The sequence below is a fragment of the Eptatretus burgeri genome, chromosome 2 (assembly GCF_056783735.1).
Source record: "Eptatretus burgeri isolate ZD-2024b chromosome 2, Ebu_testis_v1, whole genome shotgun sequence".
NCBI lineage: Eukaryota > Metazoa > Chordata > Myxini > Myxiniformes > Myxinidae > Eptatretus > Eptatretus burgeri.
Window position 1 is genome coordinate 119,035,450 of NC_140962.1, and position 25,579 is coordinate 119,061,028.

Consider the following 25,579-nt stretch of genomic DNA (forward strand, 5'->3'; position numbering starts at 1 on the left):
CTAATACGTTATGTATACGTCCAACACGTTATTATGTGCCCAAAACTTTTTTAAAAACATCAATAGTTCAGCGTATACCAGCTTTTTACATACATTTTGAGACCTTGCCATACGCTGGCTAAAACGTCAAGGTGTGACAGCCCCTTAAGCTACACCTGGGTAGCAAAAGCGACTTGCTGGTGTGCCTTTAAGGCGTTGCTGAAGCTCAGTCTGATGCACCTGCTGTCACTTCTGTTGTCCTTGACGGCGCCGTCATCGTGCAGATGTTGATGCCTGGCACTGCCAAGACATTTGAAGAATATGCCCACCAAGTCTTCATCCCATATGTCGAGGGGCAGCTGCGTCGTGCTTCACGTCTCGACCTCGTTTGGGATAGCTACAAAGATGGCTCCTTGAAGACGGCGACAAGGGAGCAACGAGGAAAAGGGGTGCGACGGCACGTGGTGAGCACCACAGCCATACCAGGAAACTGGCAGAGTTTCCTACATGTCGACGCAAACAAGGTGGAGCTCTTCACCTTCCTGTCCGATGTGCTGGTGCAGTCCTTCCATGACGAGGCAAAGGAGCTGGTAGTCACTGATGGTGAAGTAGTCATCTGCCTTCCAAGGCAGGAAGATGAAAGCTCTCTGGCTCCATGTGGTCAAGAAGAGGTGGACACTCGCATCATGCTACATGTGGCCCATGCTGCAGAACATGACCACCGTCGGATTCAAGTCCGAACCGTAGACACCGACGTCGTCGTCTTGGCGGTGATGGTAGCCCAGGCACTACCATGTGTGGATGAACTCTGGATTGCCTTTGGGACGGGCAAGAACTACCGCTACATCCCTGCCCATGAAATAGCTGCCTCCCTCGGTCCACAGAAGGCACGTGCCCTCCCTGTCTTCCATGCCATGACCGGATGTGACACGGTATCAGCATTTGTGGGGCATGGGAAGAAATCTGCCTGGGCCACATGGAACTCGTTTCCAGAATTGACAGATTCTCTTGTGACCCTGACCACTACGCCAGTCAACATCCAGGATGACTCACTGCACTGCATTGAAAGGTTTGACCGCACCTCTATGACCTCCTCTATGACCGCATCAGTCCATACACGGACGTCAACGAGGCAAGAAAGAAACTATTCGCTAAGAGGAACTCTGTCCAGCGCATCCCATCTACCTACGATGCTTTGGAACAGCATGTGAAGAGATCAGTCTTCCAGGGTGGCTATGTCTGGGGGCAGGTCTTGGTCCCTCAACCCATGCTTCCATCACCAACAAGCTGGGGCTAGCGGCAAACAGAGGATGGGTCCTATGAACCGCTCTGGACCACACTCCCTGAGGCTTCAAAAAGCTGCTTCGAGCTGGTGTCGTGCGGCTGCAAAAAGGCTGTAGAAACCGCTGCAAATGCAAGAAGGCTAATCTGCAATGCACTGGACTGTGTGCTTGTGAAGGAGAATGCCAGTAGACAGACGCAGTAGACACAGACTGAGATATCGGCCGAGCTTAGAATGTGCAAATGCAAAGTCTCATTGCTTGTAAAAGTGTTGACTTCTTGATCCAGAGCCAGTACACTTGAGCTCAGAAACTCATATTGTACTAGACTGATGTATGTGTGTACCATGTGTCCTGGCAGAATGGTAGTAGACAGTAAACCGTAGCTGCTTCAAAGTGAAGTGTGCAATAATTTGACTACATTTTCTGAGTTTGTCATTATCACGATTATCAGTTCCCTTTTCAAAATAGAGTAAAGTATGTAATCTATAATGCAATTTTTGTTGATTCCAAGCCCATTGAATGTGATGAATATCATTTGACTCTTGTTCTCCAGGCAATAATGGGTACTTTTCAGTGAAAAGTTTCAGGAGAGCAGCAATTTACAAATCAAATAATGGCTTTTTTACCGAAGATACTGGCTCATCATATTTGAATATGCCTTTTCATGGTCAATTTACTTAATTTTACACTTTCCTTATATCTACCACCAATACAATAAGAAAATAAGAGCATATATCCCATGTTGTTAAAGTAGAATTGCGGCCATTTTGGAAAATGGTCGCCGAAGCTGGCCAAGGCACAATCTCGGGTGGCTCCATATCTAGAATTGCTCGGAATAGATTATTCCACATGTGTACCAATTTTGGTGCTTTTATGCAAATTTGAACAATTGATCTGAAATATCAGACTACGCTGCAGGACTATTGGGACTAATAACTGGGACAGATGAGCTTGTGTGGTTTCTGGTCCTGTGCATACTGTTGATGATACAGCATCAGAAGAAACCCTTCTCATCTCCGGATGTGTTGAGGAGATTGGCAGGAAACCATGGTGTGACCGTGTACCAGCAATGGTTGTTGCTGCTCTGAAGCGCTTCTCAAGGTCATACTCCATTGCATTTTGTTGGATTTCTTGGATGTTACAAAGAAGAATTTGATCCCTCCTATATTCTTCTCTGCCCACTGGAACATCTCTTCAGCTGTCAGAATCTGATTCTGGAGAGTGGCATGCAAACTTGCCCTTGCAACAAGGCGCTTCACAGTTCCTCCAATCCCATCACATTACTCCGTCTCGTGGTGTATGTCATAACTAACGACTTCAAATAGAGAACTGTAGGACATGTTTTTTTAAATTCAAACTCAAGCATATGTTTGGATTATCATTACAAGAATTTATTTTTGAATAAAAAATGTACTTATAATTATTAATTTATGAGAAGAATAATCTAAGTTGTTACGTTAACCTCAGTTAATGCCCCCTGCATATTCACCATTTTTGCTCAAAGTGGCATTTTCAACTTCCTACAGATAGAAACATATGCATTTATCAAGTATTCTGATAACAGATCCTTAAATTTCATATGCCAGTTTATAAATATCTGCAGTATCACTTTGCGAGAGTGTTCAGTTTCAGATTTATAAGCTCATGATTATGAAAAAAGTGAATAATTATAAAAAACGTGCATGTAAATACAAATTTATTTTAACATGAATCCATGGGCGTTATATAAAATTATTCGGTCATTAGACACATTTTATATGAGGCAATCTTTAGAAAAAAAATTAAGATCCTAAACCTCAAGCCACATGGTCAAACCAGGGGACAACATTTGTCCATTTTCGAGCCCTTGGAGGCAAGGGCTTATGGTAAAACTTTTATAATTCATCACCTAACTGTATTATCCCAACAAAAATATATCCATGGATTGATAATGACCCTATAATCACTCTGTTATGAGGAAAAAAATTCTAAGTTGTTCCATATTTTCAATAGGGCTACTATAGTTTCACCTTATTTTAGCTCATTTTGACCCAAAAGCAATTTTTAGCTTCCTATAGAGTGAGAAATATGCATCCCAGAGGCTATCTGATGCCATAATTGAAAAATTTGGATGTCAATTAGAAAATATTTGCAATATTAACTTTCTAGAGGAGTCCATTATAAAATTATAAGCCCCTGAAGTTGAAAAAAAAATGCGTTTTTCACATTTCGCATTTTTAGGGCCAAATTTCTAAGGTCTCTAGAGATAGATATTTTTTAAACTATGAGGACTTGAAAGCTAATCTTTTGCATGGTGGGTAGAGCCATATAGATCTACATTTAAGAATTTTTCCAGCAAAATCTGAGGAGGTGACCTGGGGAGGTTTTTGAAATTTAGGTGAGTTGGCACGGAATGACCCAGGAACCAATTTCCGAGGAGGAGATGCTGAGCTCGCCAAACCTCTACCCTCGATCCTGTTCTCACTCAGCATCTCGCCAAGCAGCAAGTGAGCTTTCACTTCAACCCGCCCAATGCACCGCATTTTGGCAGAGTATGGGAGCGAGAGATCAGGTCGGTGAAGAGCAGCCTTTGGGTCATACTTGGAACCCATACTGTGATGGAGCCTGTGCTGCGTACAGTCCTCATTGAAGTTGAGGGCATCCTTAACTCCAAACCTGTGGGTTATGTGTCTTCAGATGTTGCTGATATTCATCCTGTTACACCCGCTGTGTTATTGATGGGACGTCGCGACGCATCGCTACCTCAAGTGGTGTATACTGATATGGAGCCTCTTCTTAGACGCCGTCGCTGGCGTCACAGCCAGATCCTTGCCGATCACTTTTGGTCAAACTTCATCAAGTATTACCTCCCAAGTCTCCAGCTTCGGCAGAAGTGGCAGAAGGATAGCAAGGTGTTGACTACTGATGATGTGGTGCTAATCGTCGATTCCCAGTTGCATCGTGCCAAGTGGCCAGTTGGTAAGCTCATGGAGACCTTTCCGGGGTCAGATGGCCATGCTCGAACTGCCAGGATTCAAGTTCGTGGCAAGAGCTATATTCGACCTCTGGCTAAACTGATCTGGCTGCCAAAGCTTGAGGACAATGAATGAAGGGTGGATGGATTGGGAGACTTTCTTTTTCTACAAATTTATTCCACAAATTTGGGGGTGGCTGTTAGAAAGTCTTTGCTGTTTCACCATATGTATGAGCGTTTGGTACTGTTGTGCCCATGAATGTTTCATGCAATCTATGAATACCATGTTAGTGTAGTGCAAGCCTGTAATTCTTACTTTTTTGGCATTTTCCCACCGGATATAGAGAGAACTTCCGGTTTCTTGTTGGTTGGTGTGAGAGAATAGCGCCATTTTGTCTTTACTTGCGGAGCATAGACTTTCGCTATTGGTACCGTTTTATCAATAAACATTGCGCTGAAAGGAACTTCGATATTCTCGTCTCATCCAAACCGTTTGATCGCGGTATTTTCCTGGATCCACGGTTCACAGTTATCCAACGTATTAGCAGCCTTACCATAGGTTACCAGAACCTACCTTTCACACGTCATTTTGTTTTCGAGATCAGATCCAACATTGCTGACTGCCTGGCATTTTGTGAGATAAACATGTCCCCAACCATTTCTTCCTGAACATGCAAGGTCTGATTTTGTTCAAACCTAGTACAAACACTACATAATGGCATACACGTGCACCTCACTTTATTTTGCAATATGATCAAAGATGGCTGACTGGTCGACTGGTGGCCATTTTAGTTGTAAAAAACCAGGTATTGAGCTCGTCCTCAAACATTTCTCGGACATGCTTTTGCCGATGTTCAAACTTGGCACACAGATAATGAATGATGGATTACATGTGCACGTCATTTTTTTTTCTCCCCCAACATCAGATCCAAGATGGCCGATCGTTGGCCATTTTGTCACTTAAAAGTGTCCCCAACCATTTCTCAGACATGCACGGTGTGATATTGTTCAAACTTGGCAAATGTCACATGTCACAAATGTTCTTGTGTGTCACATGATCACTCGAGTCAGTTGCGCATACACATAGGTTTTGTAAATATGGGCTAACCCTTTAACTCCGTACAGCAAAATTAATAAAACCACATGTGCTATGACATTTTATGTCCTTTTCTCCTTGATCCACTGATGGCATGAAGATACAATCCCAATCTCCTGTGCGCTCTGCTTAAATGAAGTGCAATACCACATGTACGTGCAAGTTTTATATATTCTCTCCACAATCTCCCAATGCGACTTTGCCTGGCTGCATCTGCCATCAAGTCATCCATAATTTGAGATAGTTGTTGAACCACCATGTCATTCAGCACAATATTGATGGTACACTCACCAGTGAGAAGCATCTTGTGCACACCATGAATGCGACTGATATTCACCCGACAAAAACAAGATTCCTTTGAATTCCTCATACCACAAAACCTGGGTCTCGACCCAAAATCATCTTCCTATGACAAGTAATAAAAAAAAGTAATGGCTCTTATTGTTTTCCTGATATTCACGAATTGTGACGGTTGCCATCTTGGATTCTGAGTTTTCCTCAATTGGGATTTTTGGGGACTTCACTCCCTGGTGTTAGATAGACATCAAAGCAACTTTCCTGAAAAAAACAATCAGCTTTTTCATTTTCTTCTTGATTATAATGGATATCTGTAATATACTTATTGGACAGGGACGAAGGCTCTGAAGTGGGAACAACAGGTTTATTTTGGACACGGGCACAACACAGCACAGCACAGCCTCGGAACATGGGCGGTTCACATGACCCCACTTAACCACACCAGGCTGCACCCATGGATGCATGCATTTTCATAAACTACTTAAACATCTCAATATCCAACGAATGCTCTTGCATTATTCTATTTTAATTGAATTACAGTGTATACTTGAGCACTGTAGAACACAAATCACCTTCTTGTCACTTTCAACCAAGTCCATTTTGCAGTAGGCATAGTTGGACAACATATTACGACATTTGATTAACTTAAGTTTCAAATTAAATTAATTTGTGTGTACATTTTCATATCCAATTAAATTATAGCTTCAGTTTCCCATCCACTCCTGGGCTGGCACACATACCACCAGGGAGTGCTATTTCAGCAACATACATACTGTTACGGCTGTGGAAATTCGCAAACCACCATTCAGGTCCCGTAGGTAAGACAACTCTAAGTACATGTGTAGTTAGCCCCAAACCCGTTGTTTCGAGGGAATTTATGTGATTCATTCGGGCTGCGGCCTTTGAGATAGCCGTTTTTCTGTTCTATCTTTATTTTGAACCAACCACGTCTCAACCGCCATAACCATCAAACCACCACCAAAAACCCTCACCTCCCTCCCTCTACGGCCATTCCCGCACCACCTGTGAACACTGAGCGTCGGGCTGTCTTGGGCTCATTCAAGTGATGCGCACCGAGCCGCAAGTGCAAATAGCTGCCTTTCCGAGGAAGAATTCGGATCAAGAATGCCACATGCCCACTTCTGATCCATCCAATCAGCAAGCGCGGAGCGGCTTGGCCCCGCCTCCAGGCGGGTCCATGTGAAATCGAAATATACAAATTCTCGGATCAGGGGAGGTTCACGCCCACTTTTCCTCTGTCCAATGGACAAGCGTGGCTCCGCCCCCGAGCTCATCCTGATCCGGAAATTTGCATATTGGTTCTCCTGCCGGCCTATAAAACGCCGAGCGCAAGGTGAATCGTGGCAGAGGGCGGAGAGTTTTGGCAGAGAGTGAGAGTTTTGGTAAGAGAGTCATCGGGCGGAGTGTGGCAGCGGCGGAGTGTGGCAGAGAGTGGAGTCGGGAGGCGAAGGCGTCGAGTTGGGCTCTGCAGTCGGCTGAGGAGAGTTGTGGGAAGTGGCCAAGGAGCTCGGGTCCGAGGCGAGAAGGACGGCGGTCAGCGACGAGGTCGCGGCGGGAGATCGCTCGTCGCGGGACCCAAGCCAGCCAGCCATTCTCCCTCCCCCAGAGCATCAACAATTCCCCCTTTTCCCCCGCTCTGAGATAGTGCAACAAAGGGGGCCCCGTTCCCACCCCACTCCAAACGTCGTGCCAACGAAACCCGTGAAGGAGCACGGAGTCTGGGCACAGCCACGCGGCCACGTCTGCAGCTCGTCCGCCAACGCGCCACGAGGACGCGGGTAGGACCCACCCGGTCTCGCGGACCTGGCCGCTCCTTCAGTTCCCTCGCACATATTGGCCTACAGGCCCGTCTGCCCCCTTGTCTATGAGGGTGGCTTCTTTCCTTTGCTTTTGAGTAAATGTGTGTCGGCGCTGTGTCTTGTAAAGTAGAACTGTGTAAGTGTTGTCATGTGTGCGCATATTCGGTTGTAACTCTGTGTCGTTGTTTCTTTTGTGTTCCTGATGTAGGTGCATTCTGACTGTTTGGCTGTATATGTGTGCTTTCTGTGTGTCGGGTAATAAATGTGCATTGTGTGAACTGCTTTCCCGTTTCGCTTCGTCTTTTCTTTATTGACCCTCCATCCTGCTTCACGTAAAAGGGTTCGTAGTGGGCTTAAAACGCCCAATAATTAATCGGAACCGTCGAGGCCGATGATAACACCGCTCGGTTATCCCGATAGCACGGAACGGACCGCTTTAGCGGTTCGTGTCCGGAGTCGGCCTGCGGCGAGGTACGATCGCCCGGTCGACCATCCGCGCAGGTACTTAGGTAGATCGAATTTGGTGAGCAACCCTATCCTGCGCGGGTGGGCAATTGGCACGGTCGTGGTGGGGTTAAACCCCCACCCGTGACTAGCTCCCGGCGGTGTTCCGAGAGGGTCACGACAGAATTGTCCGTTCCGGTGGGCGAGGCGGCCGCCATTCGAGTCGAGCGGCCAATCGCACGTCGGCGGGCGCGAATTCGCAACAATACATACGGACATATCTGCATTTTATAGTATGATAGGAGGAGGAGATTGGGACCATACTCTGTGCAGAGCGTTGGTGCTGCATAAGCAGTCTCTTTGGCTATTGGGCACAATCCTGGATGGGTCGCCACTCCGACACAGTATACCAGCATGCTGGCAATCATTTGGGCACCCTTGGAAGGATGACAGGTCGAGTTAACCCCACGTGGTACTAATTCAACAGCTGAGCAGGATTTGAATTCAGGACCCAAGGATCCAAAGCCCACCACCCTAACCATTAAGCCAACACCAGGCATAATATGATAGATTACAAGTGAAAGCAATTAATTTGCTTGCTGGTGTGCCAAACCAAAATAAAATTTGTTGATATGTTGAAAAACTTGCTGAACCAGCTGAAGTACCCCGAATTGCTTGGGTAAATTCAATGAAATATGAATTTAAAAATTTCTTGCATGACGATCACAAAAGATATTACTCGATCACTCCTGGGAAAACCATAGCAGTCTATAAGCAATACAAGCCGGTAGGCGACATGGGTGGTCGCTATAAAATTGCATACGAGTCATACAGTTTTTGACGGATTGGGCTGAAATTTTTTGACAAAGAGGTTGATTATAGTGCGCATAAAAGCGTGGAAGCCGATTTTTGATTTTTGAAAAAAAAAATATATAAATATTTTTCGGATTTTTCAAAAATTTAAAAGTCCCGTTGCTAGGCAATGGTGGCGACCATAGCAACCATGCTCAAAAGCATATAACTAGATCCTGGTATGAACTACCAGTCAAGTTTCATCAAAATCGGTCGACTCCTCTGGCCTCCAGAGCTGTCCATTACATACATACAGACAGATGGAAAACCTGAGAATAACGGTAGTCTAGCGACCACCCAATACTCACTCGAGGCCGAAACATGGAGGCGTTTATAATGAACCTGTGCAAAGTAATCCTTTTAAGAACAGGCGCACGTGTAAACACAAGATAATTAAATTTGCGTTGTTGACAGCAATTCACAACAACATCAACATACTGTTACGGCTGTCGAAATTCGCAATACACCATAAAGGGTCCTCAAATCAGTTCTGACGATAAGTAATTGTGTAGTTAGGTTTCCCCACCGTTGTTTAGAGGGAATTTCCGTGTTCACCGGGCTGCGATCTTTTGAGTTAGCCATTTTTCTTTTCTCTATCATTATTTTGGACCAATCATACCCCAACAACTCAAACACCACCACCTTCGCCTCTTTACCTCCACAACTCCATCCCGCAAACATCGCTTCACCACCATTCTCAAACGACGCCCGCCAACAACCAAACTCCCACCACCTCCGCCTTTCTACCACACGTCGTGCCATGGGCTGTGAATGCGTTCCTTTCGCCTCAAAAATCGGATCAGGAATGCTTCACGCCCCCTTTTCTTCCATCCAATGACAGCATCGGGTGGCATAGCCCCGCCTCCGAACCCACTGTGATCCAGAAGTTTACATAGATGCCCCTCCCCCGGGTTATATAAGCGCGAGCACAACGAAGAAAAAAAGGTGCAGTACGTCGGCAGAAAGTCAAGAACCACGTGGGAGCAGTGGAGTGGCAGCGGCGGAGTGTCGGCAGAAGAAGTCAAGTCTGCAGTGTCGGCGGGGCAGTCGAGTCGGGAGACGGAGCTCGAAGCCGACGTTAAAGGCAGACGGGGAGCGCCGGAGAGAGCTTGCCGACCACGCCAAGGGCACGAAGCCAGGCGTCGCTACGCTGACATTGCAGCTTGCCCGCCATCGCGCCACGAGGGCGCGCGTAAGACCCTTGTCTCGTGGACCTGGCCGCTCCTCCAGGTTCCACGCATTAGGCCCACGGGCCCAGTCTGACTCCCTTGCCTTTGAGGGGGTCTTTTCTTGTGTTTTCTTTGAATGCGTGTTGTGGCGCCTTGTCTTGTAAAGTAGAAACTGTTTAAGTGCATGTAAATAAACATTGCTTTATTCGGTTGTAACTCTTGCTTGTAAATTGCATTCTTACTGTATGGCTGTGAATACGTGCTTGCCTTGTCTGAGAGCGTAATAAATGTGCTTGTCGAACTGTTCCCCGTTTCGTTGCGTCCTTTCCTTTGTTTGAAAGTTCCATCTTACATCACGGAAGGAATTGGTAGAAGGGTGTAAGCACCCATTAAATAATCATGTCCGTCGGGGCCGGCGATAACACTGCTCGGTTATTTATTGAAGCACGGAATGGACCGCTTAAGCGGTTCGTGTCCTAGGCCGGCCAGCAGCGAGGTACGATCGCCCGGTTTACTACCCGCGCAGTTACTTAAGTAGGTCGAGTTTGGCGAACAACCCTATCCTGCGCGGGTGGCCGATTGGCATGATTGTGGTGTGGTCGAAAGACCCACCCGTGACTAGCTCCTGGCGGTAGTTCCACGGAGGGTCACGACTGAATTGTCCGTTCCGGTGGGCGACGCGGTCGCAATTTGAGTTCCGTGGCCGATCGCACGCCGGGCGGACCGAAATTCGTAACAATACGATATTCACATTACATATTGCTCGATCGCTCCCGGGAAAACAAAACAGGCAGTGTATGCTGTCAGTACAAGACCCAATCGAGGCCTGAAGGCCAATTATCTGGTTTTATCTGGGGTAATTTGTTTTTAATCCAAACATAACTTTCAACCTTCCTCTTGATGAAAGACGAGGCCATGCAAGGTTTGGTTGCATTGGTTCCTGCAAGGTGCATATGCATAAACGAACAAATAAACACACAAACAAACTTTCTTCTTTATTTCATAGAATTTTGATCATCGAGTGAGTCAATCACATTTGATTCATTTTGTTTCTTCCTTTCCACCTCACCATCAACACTATAATGGAGTTAAGTATTTGTTATCTACTCCCAGACGAAGCATCAATGGTCCACGAAACTCAGTGATATTGTACTTGGTATTCATGACTCTGGATCGCTATACTTTTTAGCTAGCTATCACAAGCGAACGAGCAAAGATTAGGGAGGTTAAAAAGTGAAGCCGAGGCCGCCGAGTATTAGCTTTGCAGGCTGAGGAACATCACCGAACAGAATTGGTCTACTTTACATAGAACAGACCAGTGAAGGCAGGTTTACTATGTATATATATAGATATTTATTGGAGCCAATGTTTGTGATTATGTATGTATGTATATCTGCTCTTCACCCATTGGTTGGACAGCTGACCTGACATCACCCACATTTGTAACTTGAAATACTTAACCTAAAGTACCCAGAGGATGCCAAAGACCCAAAACAACCCCAATAACCCAGAAGACCCAAGAGACCCCAAAGACCAAAAAGACCATCAAGACTCAAAATACACTGAAGACCCTTAAAAACCCCACAGACCCAAAATACCTAAAAGACCCTGAAAGATCATGAAGACCCAAAAGACCTAAAATACCCTGAAGACCCAAAATACCTGAAAGACTGAAAAGACCCCAATGACTCAAAAGACCCTGGAGACCCTTATATACCAAAAAAGACCATGAAGATCAAAAAATGTTCCAAAGACCCCAAACACTCAAAAGACCAAAAATACCCTGAAGACCCAAATGACCCTAAAGACCCCAAGAAACCAAAACCCCCAAAAGGCCCGCAGTACCAAAAAGACCCTGAGGACCTCAAAGACCTAACATACCCAAAGGACCCAAAAGACCCAAAGGATGCAAAAGACCTTGAGGACCCAAAAGAACAAGGGGATCCAAAAGACCCAGGAGATCCAAATGACCCAGGGGATCCAAATGACCCGAGGACACAAAAAACCTTGAGACCCCAAAATACCCAGGAGATTCAAATGACCGAGGACCCAAAAGACCTGGGAGATTCAAATGAACGAGGACACAAAAGACCATGAGGACCCAAAAGATCCAGGGGATCCAAATGACCCAAGAACACAAAAGACCACAACGACCCAAAATACCTCAAGAAGCCAAACTACCTTGAGAACCCAAAATATCAAGAAGACCCTAAAGACCCAATAGGACTATCTGGGACCCATGGAAATTCTGAAAATGTAAAATGCGACTACAATATAATGTGAAAATGTAAAATGTGACAAACCCCCCCCCCCTCTACACACACAATCCCAAGTCCTCAACCCCCCCCTCCCAACTCTGCCCCCCAACCACCATACCCAAAAACTGTGCTCCCCTCCCCCTTTCTTCAAATCCTCAAACCCCTCCCAACCCAAAGTCCTCAACTCCCCCCACCCCCTCCTCAAAAGCTTCAAACCACTCGATCCCAACTCTGTCCCCTCTCTGCCTCTGCTCCCCTAACCCAATTCTGTCATCCTCTCCCCTTTTCTTCTTCAAGTCCTCAACTGCCTCAAACCCAAGTACTCAACCCCCCTTCCACATCCAAAGTCATCACAACATCTCAATCTCCCTCTTCCAACTGCATGCACCCTCACCCCCAACTCTGTCGACCTTCCCACCCCATTTCTTCCTGTTATTAACAATGATACACAGGGAACTTTGGCACATGAAAAGGCCATTTGGCCTATCATGCCTGTGTTCTTCCTGTACCCGTTTGTTAAGAACATTGTTAAAACTAAATAAAGATGGAACGTTAAATTCGCAATCATTTCCCCCTTTTGGTTCACGAAAAAATATTTTCACGAAAAAATAATTGACCACTATATTTGTTATTGGTGTGTGTGTCTGTCTGTCTGTCTGTCTGTCTGTCTGTCCCGAGCATATCTCCGTGTGTTTTGATCCGATCCTGATAAAATTTTGGTGGGAGGTTTATATGATGATCTAGTTGTGTTTTCCTGAGAATGGGCATGGTGCGCCCATTATGGGAGGAACCACGCCCAAAAAACACGTGTTTTTAGGCGGTAGCCAAATTCAATTTTCATCTTCCTCTAGGGGGTTTGTCGAATCTGACGGGTTTCGGTATTTGGTTAGCCCAATGGCACCTGCATAACGCCACGGAGCTCGATTTTTCATTTTCGTCCCAAGGTCAAGGTCACAAGGTCAGGAACTTAGAAAATTGCGAATTTTGACATAAAAATCCATCTTCTCCGAGGGGGTTTGTCAAATCTGACAGGGGTTTTGGTATTTGGTTAGCCCAATGGCACCTGCATAGCCCCACAGAGCTCGATTTTTCATTTTCGTCCCAAGGTCAAGGTCACAAGGTCACGAACTTAGAAAATTGCGAATTTTAACATAAAAATCATACGATCGCCCAAACTTTGAGAGCTAGGATGACAATATTTTTTCGGCATAATCTTGAGGTCATTCCCCACCTAAAGTCTTCAAACTATTTTGCTCTATCTCGAACACCTTGCCCTTGGCGCCCCCTTCATGTTTGTTTTTACGCTGATTTCATCAAAGTCTGGTTAATCCAAGCAGTGCGAAATTCCATATAGCCTATATGACGTTATATTGTTTCTGGAATGTTCCAGAGGAAGCTTTGCACCAAAGGTCATAATCCTTGACCTTTGACCATTAAAGTTCACAAAGGTCAAATTTTCAAAGTTGTGGGAATCAAACTGGGTTTCGACCTTCATCGACGAACTAACTCCAATAAGCTTTTGCACATATCCTGTTTCCTTATTTTAATGTCCACAACATTGTTTTGGGACCTTTAAAGGTTATGCAAAGGTCAAATTTGGAAAGTTGTTGAACGAAACTGGGTTTTCGACATTTTGCAGTTAATAACCTGTCACTCGTACCACATCATGTTGATCATTTTTATAACTTGGCCAAACATTATCACATTGTCTCATCCTTGACTTCTGAAACAATCTACATTGTCAAATACCGCTCGTGAACCATTGTCGTCTTCAGACTTGTCTTCACTTATCCTCACTATAATTCACAGATCAGTGTTTGTGTGTTTCTTTATTTGTTTGTCACGGTACACCTTCTACAGTTGTGGACTGATTCCATCCAGACTTGCTACATCGGATCAACGTGACTCCAATTAGTGCATAGGGATATTTTTTTTATCTCTGCCGGTGGTCTTGGGGGTGGGGGTGGGGGGAGGTAGATGCAAATTCTCGATGTAAATGTGTATCGTGTCGTGCCGCCTCCAGGTATTACAAGTTTCCACCATTTACAGAACAATATTCCTGTCCCCACGTTTTCCAGTGTCGTGAGGTGTTTTGAATTATAAGCATCAGATTTGTTTTTACTTCATGCACATCACTTCATGGATTATTTTTATTATTATTTCTTCTGTATACAGAACTCTATGTTGCCTATACACCGCCCAAATAAAGGTATGCATCAGAATAACGTGTTGCATGCTTTGAACAAGATCGCCCATAGGGCGGGTACTCTGTTCGTGAATCATAATTTTAAAAAAGATGTTTCCTTATCCTCTCCTCCAGAAAAACCACCGAGGACATTTCTGCTCAATGAGAAAGCTCACATGGCTGTTGAAATATTACTAATATTAACGAAACGGTTTTTTTCAATGGACTTAACGAGTTAACCGTATTAATCACTATTAGGATAACTAGTACGGGCCCGTATGTGCGTGCCCGTACGTGAGTGGCCGTACATGCAAAAAAGAAAGAAAAAAACGAATTGTGACGTCAATTGTGATGTCATAGCACCGTGTCCTGTCATTGGTTTGGTAAATAAATGGCCATAACTTGGGAACCACTTGTCAAATTAATATCAAACCTTGAAAAGGCACATACTTAGGTCCCCAGCAATATACATAACTCGGGAAACACTTGGGAAACAGCTGAAACGGATGAAGAAGGACAATGTCAAACCTTGAAAAGGCACATACTCAGGTCCCCAGCGTCAATTGTGACGTGTGTGGCCGTACGTGCAAAAAAGAAAATCTTTCAAACCGCGTGCCAGAAACAACAACTACACAGGCCGTTCTTTCACTCTCGTGTGCCCGTACGTGCGTGGCCGTACGTGCAAAAAAAAAAGAAGAATTATGACGTTAATTGTGATGTCACAGCACCGTGTCCTGCCATTGGTTTGGTAAATAAATGGCCATAACTTGGGAACCACTTGTCCAATTAATATCAAACCTTGAAAAGGCACATACTCAGGTCCCCAGCAATATACCTGGTAAGTTTCAATTAGATTGGACCAGTGGTTGTCGAGAAACAGCGGTCACAGACACACAGAGATTGCTGGAATTATAGATAGATATCATCCAAAGATAAAATGTGCAATACCATCATTCAAGGTCACTGTTTTATCCTCAAGAATGCTTCCTGCCATCTTCCGGCTCGATGTGAGCAACAAGATAACAAACTGGATCATTTTATTGGCCTTATTCTGTCGAGGCCCAATATTTGTGTTAAGTAAAGTATTATTGCTTTATGGGGGGGCCATGTGATCGTAAACTGAAGTCCAAGGAAATCATTAATCCAGAAGACAGTTCTCAAATACAGCGGGTGTTTTATAGTCTCTGTCTCTCTTTGCATTGTTTGTCCAACTCGGAAACAGTTTGAAGTGGGACAGAATTACAAGTGGGTTATCCATATAAATATGGAACACTTTTAGTATTTTCAACATGTAATTGTTTGCAAAATTGATCAAATTTCACACACGCACGCACCACTCCATTCTTTTGTGCTACACAAACATGCTTTGCTGAAATCACATGCATGCATGTACACACACACACAGGTACAGATGCACACTATATTATTGGTGTGACCATGGTATAGAAAACAAAGCAAGCATGATTTTTGTATAATTATAAGAGTGGCAAGCTGTGCGATCACAAGGACACTACTTATGCAACCTTGCACAACAACGTGTCTAATGGCACAGGTGACAAGGACATGGAAACAAAGTCCAAATGACGATCATTATTAATATCCCTATCATGAAAAACATGTAATTTTCCCATGCAGAATACCGACTGCAGGAGTAATTTGTGTACATAACTTGTGAGGATTTTGTATTTTTTTTTAAATAAAAAAGGGATATAAAATACGAGAGTGCCTGCTTGTCAGGTGTTGAGAAGCAGCTTTCCAAAACTATCAGACAGACTTTGCTGTCACCTTGATCCTCAGTAAATAAATACGCCCACGTTAATGGCATGTAAAGGAAGGAGACAAGCTGCCTTAAAATCCTCACACCACAGATAAACTCACCCAGGGACAAGCAATGTCTCTGCGGTGTCCATCGCATGCCGCCCACACCTGGCTGTTGCTGTGCCTCTTCACGTTTGGCCTGCTAGGTGTCAGAGGAAGAAATGTGTGGGAAAAACTGAAGAACGAGCTGCAGGACGAGCGTGATTCCATCCAGTCGAGCCGCTTTCCTGAGGATTTCGGTTGGAGCCTAGCGACTTCTGCTTACCAGATTGAAGGTACAACACCTACCGATACATGTGTGTATATATATATATATATATATATATATATATATATATATATATATATATATATATATATATATATATATATATATATAAAAAAGTTCGATAAATGAGATACTCGCAATAGTTTAAGACAAGCCTTAAAAACAAGATAAACATTGATGTATTTTCATACTAATTGCACTTGTGTATTGAAAGGGCTGGCAGGATGACTTAGAGGTACGCACACCCACCTCTGAGCTGTCTTGCTTGGGTTATGAATCCTGACTCAACAATAGACTGTCATCCTGGTGTTTCACAATTACTCAGATGGACATTAAAGATCCCACGGTGTCCTTCAGGAAGAGTAGGTGAGCTATCACCAGCACCATGTCCAAATTCCTGCCCAAACTACTGCTGGGAAGGCAATGCCAAACCACCCAGTATAACCATTGCCAAGAACCTGCTGTGGGCGAACCAGCGCTCTGTAACAGAGTTTGGTACACCAGTCATCTTTTGTAAAAGAATCCTTGGTCTGTCTTAGATTATTGTGAGTATCATGTATATTGAACTTCGTTTATGCCCCATCATGGCACCTGCTGTAAGGAACACCTTTAATGGTACTTAAACATTCCATTTGTAGCAAAACTGCTTTTGTGTGGGTCAGTCTTCATTTTCTTCAATCTACTCGTACCATTTTAATTTTGTTGGACAATTCCACAAAATTCAAACTTTTTTATACAGGTTGAAATGTGGTACACACCATCAGCAGAGTTGAGGGTCAGAGTAGAGGGGAACTTGGAGAAATAGAGGATGTAGGACAGAATGAGAGCAAGGGGAGGACATAGGGGTGAACAATATGCGTACAGCCGCAAACTTTCATCCACAGAAGTGGAAGGAAAAACTGGGAACACGAAAATAGGTGGGCTTGGGGGGTTAATGAGGGTAGAAAGGATCGTGGTTGTGGAACAAAAAATACATCCATCGATAATAGCTCCTCAAATGACTCCCTTTCTGTTCAAACAATCCTTACATGCAATCGACATGCTAGTTATTGCCTGTCAAGATATCATTGGTTACATTGTCCCTCGATCATTCTACCTTCTTTGGTTGATTAAACGACAGTTTAATTTTCATTTCCATCATTCGCTAAACTTTTCTTGTATGCCTGGTGTTGGCTTCATGGTAAGGTTGGTGGGGTTTGGATCCTGGAGTCCTGAGTTCAAATCCCCCATGGCTGTTGAATTAATATCAGGTTGGATTGACTCAGCCTGTCATCCTTCTGAGGTCGGCAAAATGAGGACCAGCTTGCTGGGATGATTGAGCCATTCGAGTATCTTGTGTCAGAGTGGTGATGTGCCCAATAGTCCAGGAGACTGCTTTAGCAGCCTTGATGCTCTGTGCATTTTAAGGTCCTGATGAATGGATGGATAGACTAAACTTTCCTTGGAAAAAAAAATCATTGTGTACCATACCCTATCAAGGGTGCCAGCACTGCCAAAGCAGTCTTAGGGTAGTTTCCCCATGACTGCTTTGGCAGTGGGAAGTTTGCCATTGCCTTCCCAACTTAATGAGAACAGTAATTTGTAATTTGTTCAGTGCTGGTGATAACTCGCTGAGCTCGAAAAGCACCGTGGTACACTACCGATCAAAAGTTTTAGAACACCCCCATTTTCCCAGTTTTTACTGAAATTTAAGCAGCTCAAGTCCAGTGAATAACCTGAAATGGTACAAAGATCAGCGGTAAACTGCCAGAGGTTAAAAAAACGTTTAGGTTCCAAAAAACTGAAAAAATGTAAATTTCAGAGTTGTTAAAAAGGCCCTTTTCAGGGAACAAGTAATGGGTTCGCAACTGCTGCTGTTCTGCAGCAATGGAAGTAGATTAAGCCTTGAAAGTTGATGCAAACAATTCCCACAGGTGTCCCAACTTTTGTTGATTAGTTACAAACCCTCTGTGTATAAGCAGTATTGGAACAGACTGTGTTGCTACACTCTCTGAAGCATTATTTGGACAATATTGTTGCGGATCCGGGGTGGCGGGATTCTCACCCGGTCCTAGGCGCCACCGTCACCACCACCATCTCTGGGGTTTATAATGCCTGCCGGCTCAGCACAGGCCTCGGGTCACGCGCCTTCAATCGCGATACCAACGTAATCCTTGTACCTTGCCAGTTGGGGAAATAGAACCCCTGGTTACAGACTGGTTGTGTCAGATGCCGAGCGTTTTCTGCCAGTCTGTAACCATTTTGGTTTTATATGCCAATCGAACGGATCGTTCCTCGACGCGAAACAAATTAATCCATACGAATTGTACGAATTAACTTCATACGACTTAACCAGATTTATTGGGGAACATCGGGGATCACAACACAAGCAAAATTCATGACAATGGTTTTAATAACAGTCCTCAACCCGTTCTCACTAGGGAACCACGGACTAAAGGTTTCGAAGGGGTTGCTACTGAAATATGCCTTAGACAATGTGCAGACAAAGACAGAAAGACAGACAGCATGCATGCATGACAAGACTGAGTAATTGGTGATGTCTCATGGACGAGAGGACAGTGTCAAAAGCACGAATGCCGCTCGCAACAGGCGGATGTCCACAGACTCGAACTCCCGCTCGAACGTGCCGCGTGGCGAAATGGAGCTTGTCCTCCCTTTACCCCTTTCGCACCACACATGGTCTCCACGCACTCTGACCCCGCGTAAGGTCGACGATAGGCCTCAGCCGATCTCTCTCACGGTCCAGCATACAAATCCAGGCCTGGCCTGTTCTCCAGACAAGGCCCAAGTCGAGGGGTCGAGCTCCGCGACAGATCGACAATGTGTCGAGCCATGAGGTGAGTACGGACGGAGGCTCCACGGCCACACGCAGGCCGAATCTGTCGATCACCTCCCCACAAGAGTCGATCGCCGGCTCGATGTGCAGGCAGCCTCTCTTACGTTCGCTCCTTCGACACACGAGCACTCTTTCGAGAGCGACTGTTCTCCACACACAGCTCTTTTCACGAAGCCTTTGTTTTCTCTCTTCGAAGCGACTCCGAGCACGCCTCGAGAACCCGACGCTCGTCCAAAACGGAAATCCTTTTCTCTCACAGTTTCTCCTTTCATTCCACGAGCACGCCTCTCTCGGCGAAGCCGACCAAAGGCCCCTCCCCTTCGCGTCACTTCCTCCCCTTAGCTCCACCTCCTCCCCTTGGCCACACCCTCCCAGCCGACTGTGCGGGGCCTATCGTCCGTAGAGGGGAGGAAGAATAGGGGGCCCTTGTTTCACCACCACTGTACGAACATAAAATCAGTCTCTTACACCTCCCGACACACACATATAACGTCCTTTTTACCAAACAACCTATCTATACATGCATTTAATGGGGGATCTGAGCTAATCCTTTATTTAGGAGTCCAATAAGGGCCATTTCCGCAACAATAATTCATTGCAGGAAGGAGCATATTGCTATCATAATGGCGAGAAAAAGAAAATTAACAAAGGAAGACAGACAGACCATTATAACAATTAAATGTGGAGGTCTTTCTTTTTGAGAAATTGCAAAGACGCCAAGGTGTCAGTGAGTACAGTTTCCTACACCATCAAAAGGCATTTGGAAACTGGAGGAAACTCTGACAGGAAGAGGTCTGGCAGACCCAAAGCTACAACACAATCAGAAGACAAGTTTCTGAGAGTCAACAGCTTGAGTGATGGGCGGCTCACAGGACAGCAGCTTCAAGCACAGCTTAACACTGGTCGAAGTAAGGAAGTCTCAGTTTCAACTGTGAAGAGAAAACTTCGAGCTGCAGGTTTGACAGGTCGAGTGGCAGGAAGAAAGCCATTGCTAAGATGGCAAAATAAGAAAAACATGCTTGCCTGGGCCATGAAGCACCACCAGTGGACTACTGAAAACTGGAAAAAGGTCTTATGGACCGATGAATCAAAATTTGAAATCTTCGATTCATCACACAGGGTTTTTGTATGCCGTCGAGTAGGCGAAAAGATAGTTCCTCAGTGTGTGACACCAACTGTCAAACATGGAAAAGGAAGCGTGATGATCTGCAGCTCTTTTGTGAGACCCAGAGTCGGCGACTTGCACAGAGTGACTGGCACCCTGAACCAAAAGGGCTACCACAGCATTTTGCAGTGCCATGCAATACCCTCTAGTCTATGCCGAGTTGGTCAGAGGTTCATGCTACAGCAAGATAACGACCCAAAATTATCCAGGCAATGACAGAATTACCTTAGAAGAAAAGAACAAGACGGTAGGCTTCAAATCATGGAATGGCCAGCACATTCTCCAGACTTAAACCCCCTAGAGCTGGTTTGAGATGAACTTGACAGATGGATGAAAGCAAAGCAACCTACAAGTGCAACACATTTGTGGGAGCTTCTGCAACAGTGTTGGGAAGAACTTTCCGAACAATATTTGATTTCCATTGTAGAAGGAATGCCACGTGTGTGTTCGGCTGTTATATCTGCAAAAGGTGGCTGCTTTTATGAGTCAAAAATTTCGATTACATTTTGTTCAACAAAACGATTCCATGATTTTTTTTATCTACAATTGTTTATTTGTTCTGTGCTTTAATTTCAGAGTACATTGAAACATGAAACTGCTTAAATTTCAGTAAAAACTGGAAAAATGGGAGTTCTAAAACTTTTGACCGGTAGTGTATCTTTAATGTTTATCACACAAACAGGTCACAAACTTAATGTGCAATATATTTCCAAAGATAACTAAACAACAAAAAAAACCTTATTGAAAATACTATTATCAACAAGAGCAACAACTGCTTTGCAATACATGTCCCCTACTGATGTGATATTTTCAAAGTCCAAAAAGGGCATAACTGCGAAAACTGGATGAAACTCTCTGAAACTCTAACTTTTCCTGGAACTTATCACAATAAAGCCACGTACCCAGTTTCTGTTGAATATGTTAAAAGGTATGGGGAATAAGTCTGAAAAAACCTCAGGTGCGATGGATGGACGGAGAACAAACCTATAGTCCCCTCCGATGAAACCGCTAGGGGACTAAAAACAACCAGACGTGGTGATGTCATGATTAGAGCATCTGCTCTGAGTCTGGGAGGTCTGTAGTTTACACCAGGTTCTACCAAAGACTTGAGAATGGTATGTGCTGCTTCCTTGCTTGATGTTCAGCATTTAAAAGGATAGAGTACAGACAAAGAAACTACCTGGTATAACCCTTGCCATGATATTGGTTATGCAGCACCAACGCTCTGTAAAGAGCATGGTACATTAAAATCAAGAATAAATAATTTAAGAGCAGGTTGCGGGTCACCAAACATGTTCTGAAAATTTATCAATATGATTATATGTGCATTAAATAGTTCGATGCAAACAATTGTGGTTGCCTAACTATTAGGAAAGTTAATGAAATTTAACTCGGAAGTTGTTATTTCTCGAGGCTGTTGAAAAAAAGCCGTGTGCCATATATGGATGGTGACGTCACGTTCTCCAAAACAAAGCGGATGCTCACTCGCTCATTGAACAAGTGTCCAGTTTAGCGGGCCGTTCTTTCACTTTTTTTGAGCTTGCAACTGTCTATATCAGGTCAGGTATGGGAGCATGTGCCAGAACAGTGCGTCGCTGCGTCCACTTTCCGCCGGTACTCCAGGGGCCTCCGTCTGGCCATCCCCCAGGCAGATGTCAGGCCCATCCCCATCTCCTTGAGATGATGGTCAACCTTTTGCAACCACGAGGCACGTGGTCGGCCCACTGGCCTCCTCCACTCATGAGACTCCATCGCTGAGAGAACCTGGTGAGCAGGATCAGCGTCAGGAAAACGAGCCACATGTCCATACAGCCGCAACTGACGCTCACGAACGATGCAGGTAACAAATCTCATCCGAGTCTCTCTCAGCAACCGCTCGTTGGACACAAAATCCGACCAGCGATAGCCAAGGATTCTCCGAAGGGACCTGGTACCAAAGGAATTAAGTCTCCATCTCAGATCCTTGGTCAGAGTCCAAGTCTCGCATCCATAGAGCAAGACTGGAAGTACCAAGGACCTGAAGACTCGGACATTCGTCCTCCCGCACAGGTACCGGCAGCGCCACACCCCATGATCCAGTGAATCCATGACTCCCCAGACCTGGCCCAGATGTCTATTGACCTCTGACTCACAGCCAGCAGAGACATGAATATCACTGCCAAGGTAAGTGAATCTCTCCACGACCTCAACATCCTCACCACAAACAGACACAGACAGGACAGCAGCATCCAAGATGTCACCGAAAGCCTGGATCTTAGTTTTGACCCAAGAAACCCGTAATCCCAGCAGCTCCGACTCCTCATTCAGCACCTCGAGGGCCCCCAAAAGGATATCTAAAGTCTCCACAAAGATGACTGCATCATCTGCAAAATCAAGGTCCGAGATCTTGACATTCCCAAACAATGCACCGCAGCTTGATCTCTCCGACATCCTCCCTAAAATCCAGTCCATACAAGTGCTGAAAAGTGTGGGGGCCAGTACACACCCCTGATGAACTCCAGTAACAACTGGAAATAAGTCAGAGATGGTACAACCACACTTCACAGCACTCTCAGTACCAGAGTAGAGTTCAGACATCAGATCAATCAGTTTTGGTAGCACCCCACGAAGACCAAGAATCCTCCAGAGGACATCCCGATTCACTGAATTGAACGCTTTACAGAGATCAACATAGGCTGCAAGCAGCCCCTTCCAAAACTCTCGTCTGCGTTCGGTGAGGACACGAAGAGCAAGGATACGGTCAATCGTTGACCTCTTTGGAGTAAAGCCTGACTGCTCTGGATGCTGGTGCTCAAGCAGATGGTGGCGAATCCTATCAAGAATTATCCGAGCAAAGACCTTGCCCGGCACTGAGAGCAGCGTCACCCCTCGGTAGTTGTTGCAGTCTTGGCGATCACCCTTCCCTTTCCAGAGAGGAACAACAAGGCCCCTCTTCCAATCAGTTGGGATGATGCCTGTGTTCCAGGCAGAGCACAAAACTGCATGCAACGACACGAGTGCAGCATTTCCACCAGCCTTGAGAAGTTCAGCATGGATGCCACAGATCCCTGGAGCTTTGCCCCGTTTCAACTGGTTCACTGCAGCCCGTAATTCCACAAGCGAAGGTGGACCACAGTTGATTGGAGGGTCAGCAACAGGGATTGTAACACCCTTGACGTCCAACTCGACAGCTGGGGGATCAGCCTGGTACAACCGCTCACAGTAACCGGCCCAGCGGGCCTTCACTTCAGACTCCTCTGTCAAGAGCCTACCACTCTCTGCTCTAACTGCAGTGCTCCGAAGGATGGGCTTGGGTGAACGCAATGCGCGAATTCCCCTGTAAGCGGGACGAGAATCATCTGTCCACAGGTGATGCTCTACCCCCTCACAGATTCCTCGTACATAGGCCTCCTTGTCCACCCTCAGTGCACGTACAGTTTTACGCCTCAGCTCCCTGAACAGGTCAGCTCTGCCATTCAGCCTGGCCCTACGACTCTGGTCAATGGTATCCAGTGTCCCTTGAGAGGCAAATTCTTCTTTGCCCTGCGGTGAATTCCAAGACATCCACCGGCAACATCAAGGACGGTGGTCTTGAAGGCACTCCACAACTCTTCAGGACCCCCCAAAGCACCCAGACCCCTCAAGTGTCCACTCAGCCTGTTCGCAAACTCCTTAGCTACTCTCTCATCCCTGAGCTTGCCAACATCCAGCCTAGGCTGGGATGGTACCATTCTCCAGGATTTAAGGTGCAGCTTTAGAGTTGCTACAACAAGCCTGTGGTCAGTATTGAGGAACTGAGCACTCCGGTAGACCCTGCAGTTCTGGATCATCCTCCAGCGACCGTCAATGAGGACATGGTCAATCTCCTTTGCCGCACCGCCAGCGTTGGAATACCAAGTCCAGCGATGAGCTTGTGGGCGCTGAAACCATGAACCAGCCACCCTAAGTCCATGACTTCTTGCAAAGTCAAGGAACTGAGTGCTATTCTGGTTCATAGTTCCTGACCAATAGGGACCAACACACACCTCATAACCATCCCTATCAGTTCCAGTCGATGCATTGAAACCTCCAAGACTAGAAGTGTATCTCGTCCGGGGCACTGATCAACCACAGACTCGAGCGTGGTGTAGAATGCATCCTTCACGGTGAGATCACTCGCCTCAGTCGGAGCATAAACAGAGACCAGGGAAATGACACCTAAGGAGTGACGAATCCTTAATCTCATAATACGCTCGTTGACTGGTGTTACCTCAATTATCATTGGGGTCAGCTTATTGGACACAGCTATAGCAACTCCTTGGGTATGGGAACCATCAGAGCGACCAAACCAATAGTAGGTGTAACCACCCACCATTATCTCGCTGCAATCCGGTCTCCGAACCTCAGAGAGAGCTGCAATCCCGATGTCCAAACGCTTGAGCTCAGATGATAGCAGAGACAGGTGATCATCCTCTCTTAGGGATAGGACATTCCAGGCACCCACCCCAAGGGACCGCCTCAGGTTAACCCAAGGAGACCGCCGTCTGGTGGATGACACCTCAGCACCACTCCGACACACTCTCCCACAATCTGACCCAGGGATGTTACCCCGTGGTTTCCCTCCTATCATCAAAGATTGGGCGTCCCGAAGGCTTTGCCCCAATCCCGTCATCCGGTGCGCTGCCCTGTGAAGGGAAGCTGCACAGGAGGTACTCCCACGGAGTGGGTTTTCAGATTTTTTTGCGTTTTTGTGTTTTGCGGAATGAAGGGTTTTGCGGTGGCCGGAGTGCAAATCCTGCCACCAACCTCCGAATAAAAAAGTAACCCAACTACAGGAGGACGTCTGTAGACACAGTTGGGCACTAGATATGGATGGCCGTTGGCTCACAAGGAGCTCCTCCGCCCTTTGACAAGTTTTGTTTTTAATCCTGCTGGGTGTCCATATCCAAACACCCTCCTCACCAGAAAACCTGGTGGGGGAGACTGTTTAGTCGCCGACAACCCGACCATGGAACAGGTTAGTACAGGTTTACATGGTACCTGTAGCAGGTCACAGATATAACCTAACCTGACATATACCTGACCTGACCTGACTGTCTATATTATCCTTTTTTTATTTTGAATTATTGGAGAGCAAAGTTATTTGGATATTTGTACATCATGCCTCGTACGTGTGTCGTCATGTTTTGTGAAAATGG

At 45.6% G+C, this 25,579-nt stretch overlaps 1 protein-coding gene across 1 annotated transcript in view; it reads left to right on the forward strand.

Annotated features, from left to right (window-relative positions):
• LOC147032931 (uncharacterized) overlaps nucleotides 1-25,579 on the forward strand; it is a 209,944-nt gene that overhangs the window by 122,849 nt on the left and 61,516 nt on the right. Inside the window, exons 19-20 of the mRNA XM_085850977.1 lie at nucleotides 3,731-4,279; nucleotides 16,192-16,429. Of these exons, the coding sequence (XP_085707103.1) occupies nucleotides 3,731-4,279; nucleotides 16,192-16,429 (787 nt within the window). The remainder of the gene's footprint in view (nucleotides 1-3,730; nucleotides 4,280-16,191; nucleotides 16,430-25,579) is intronic.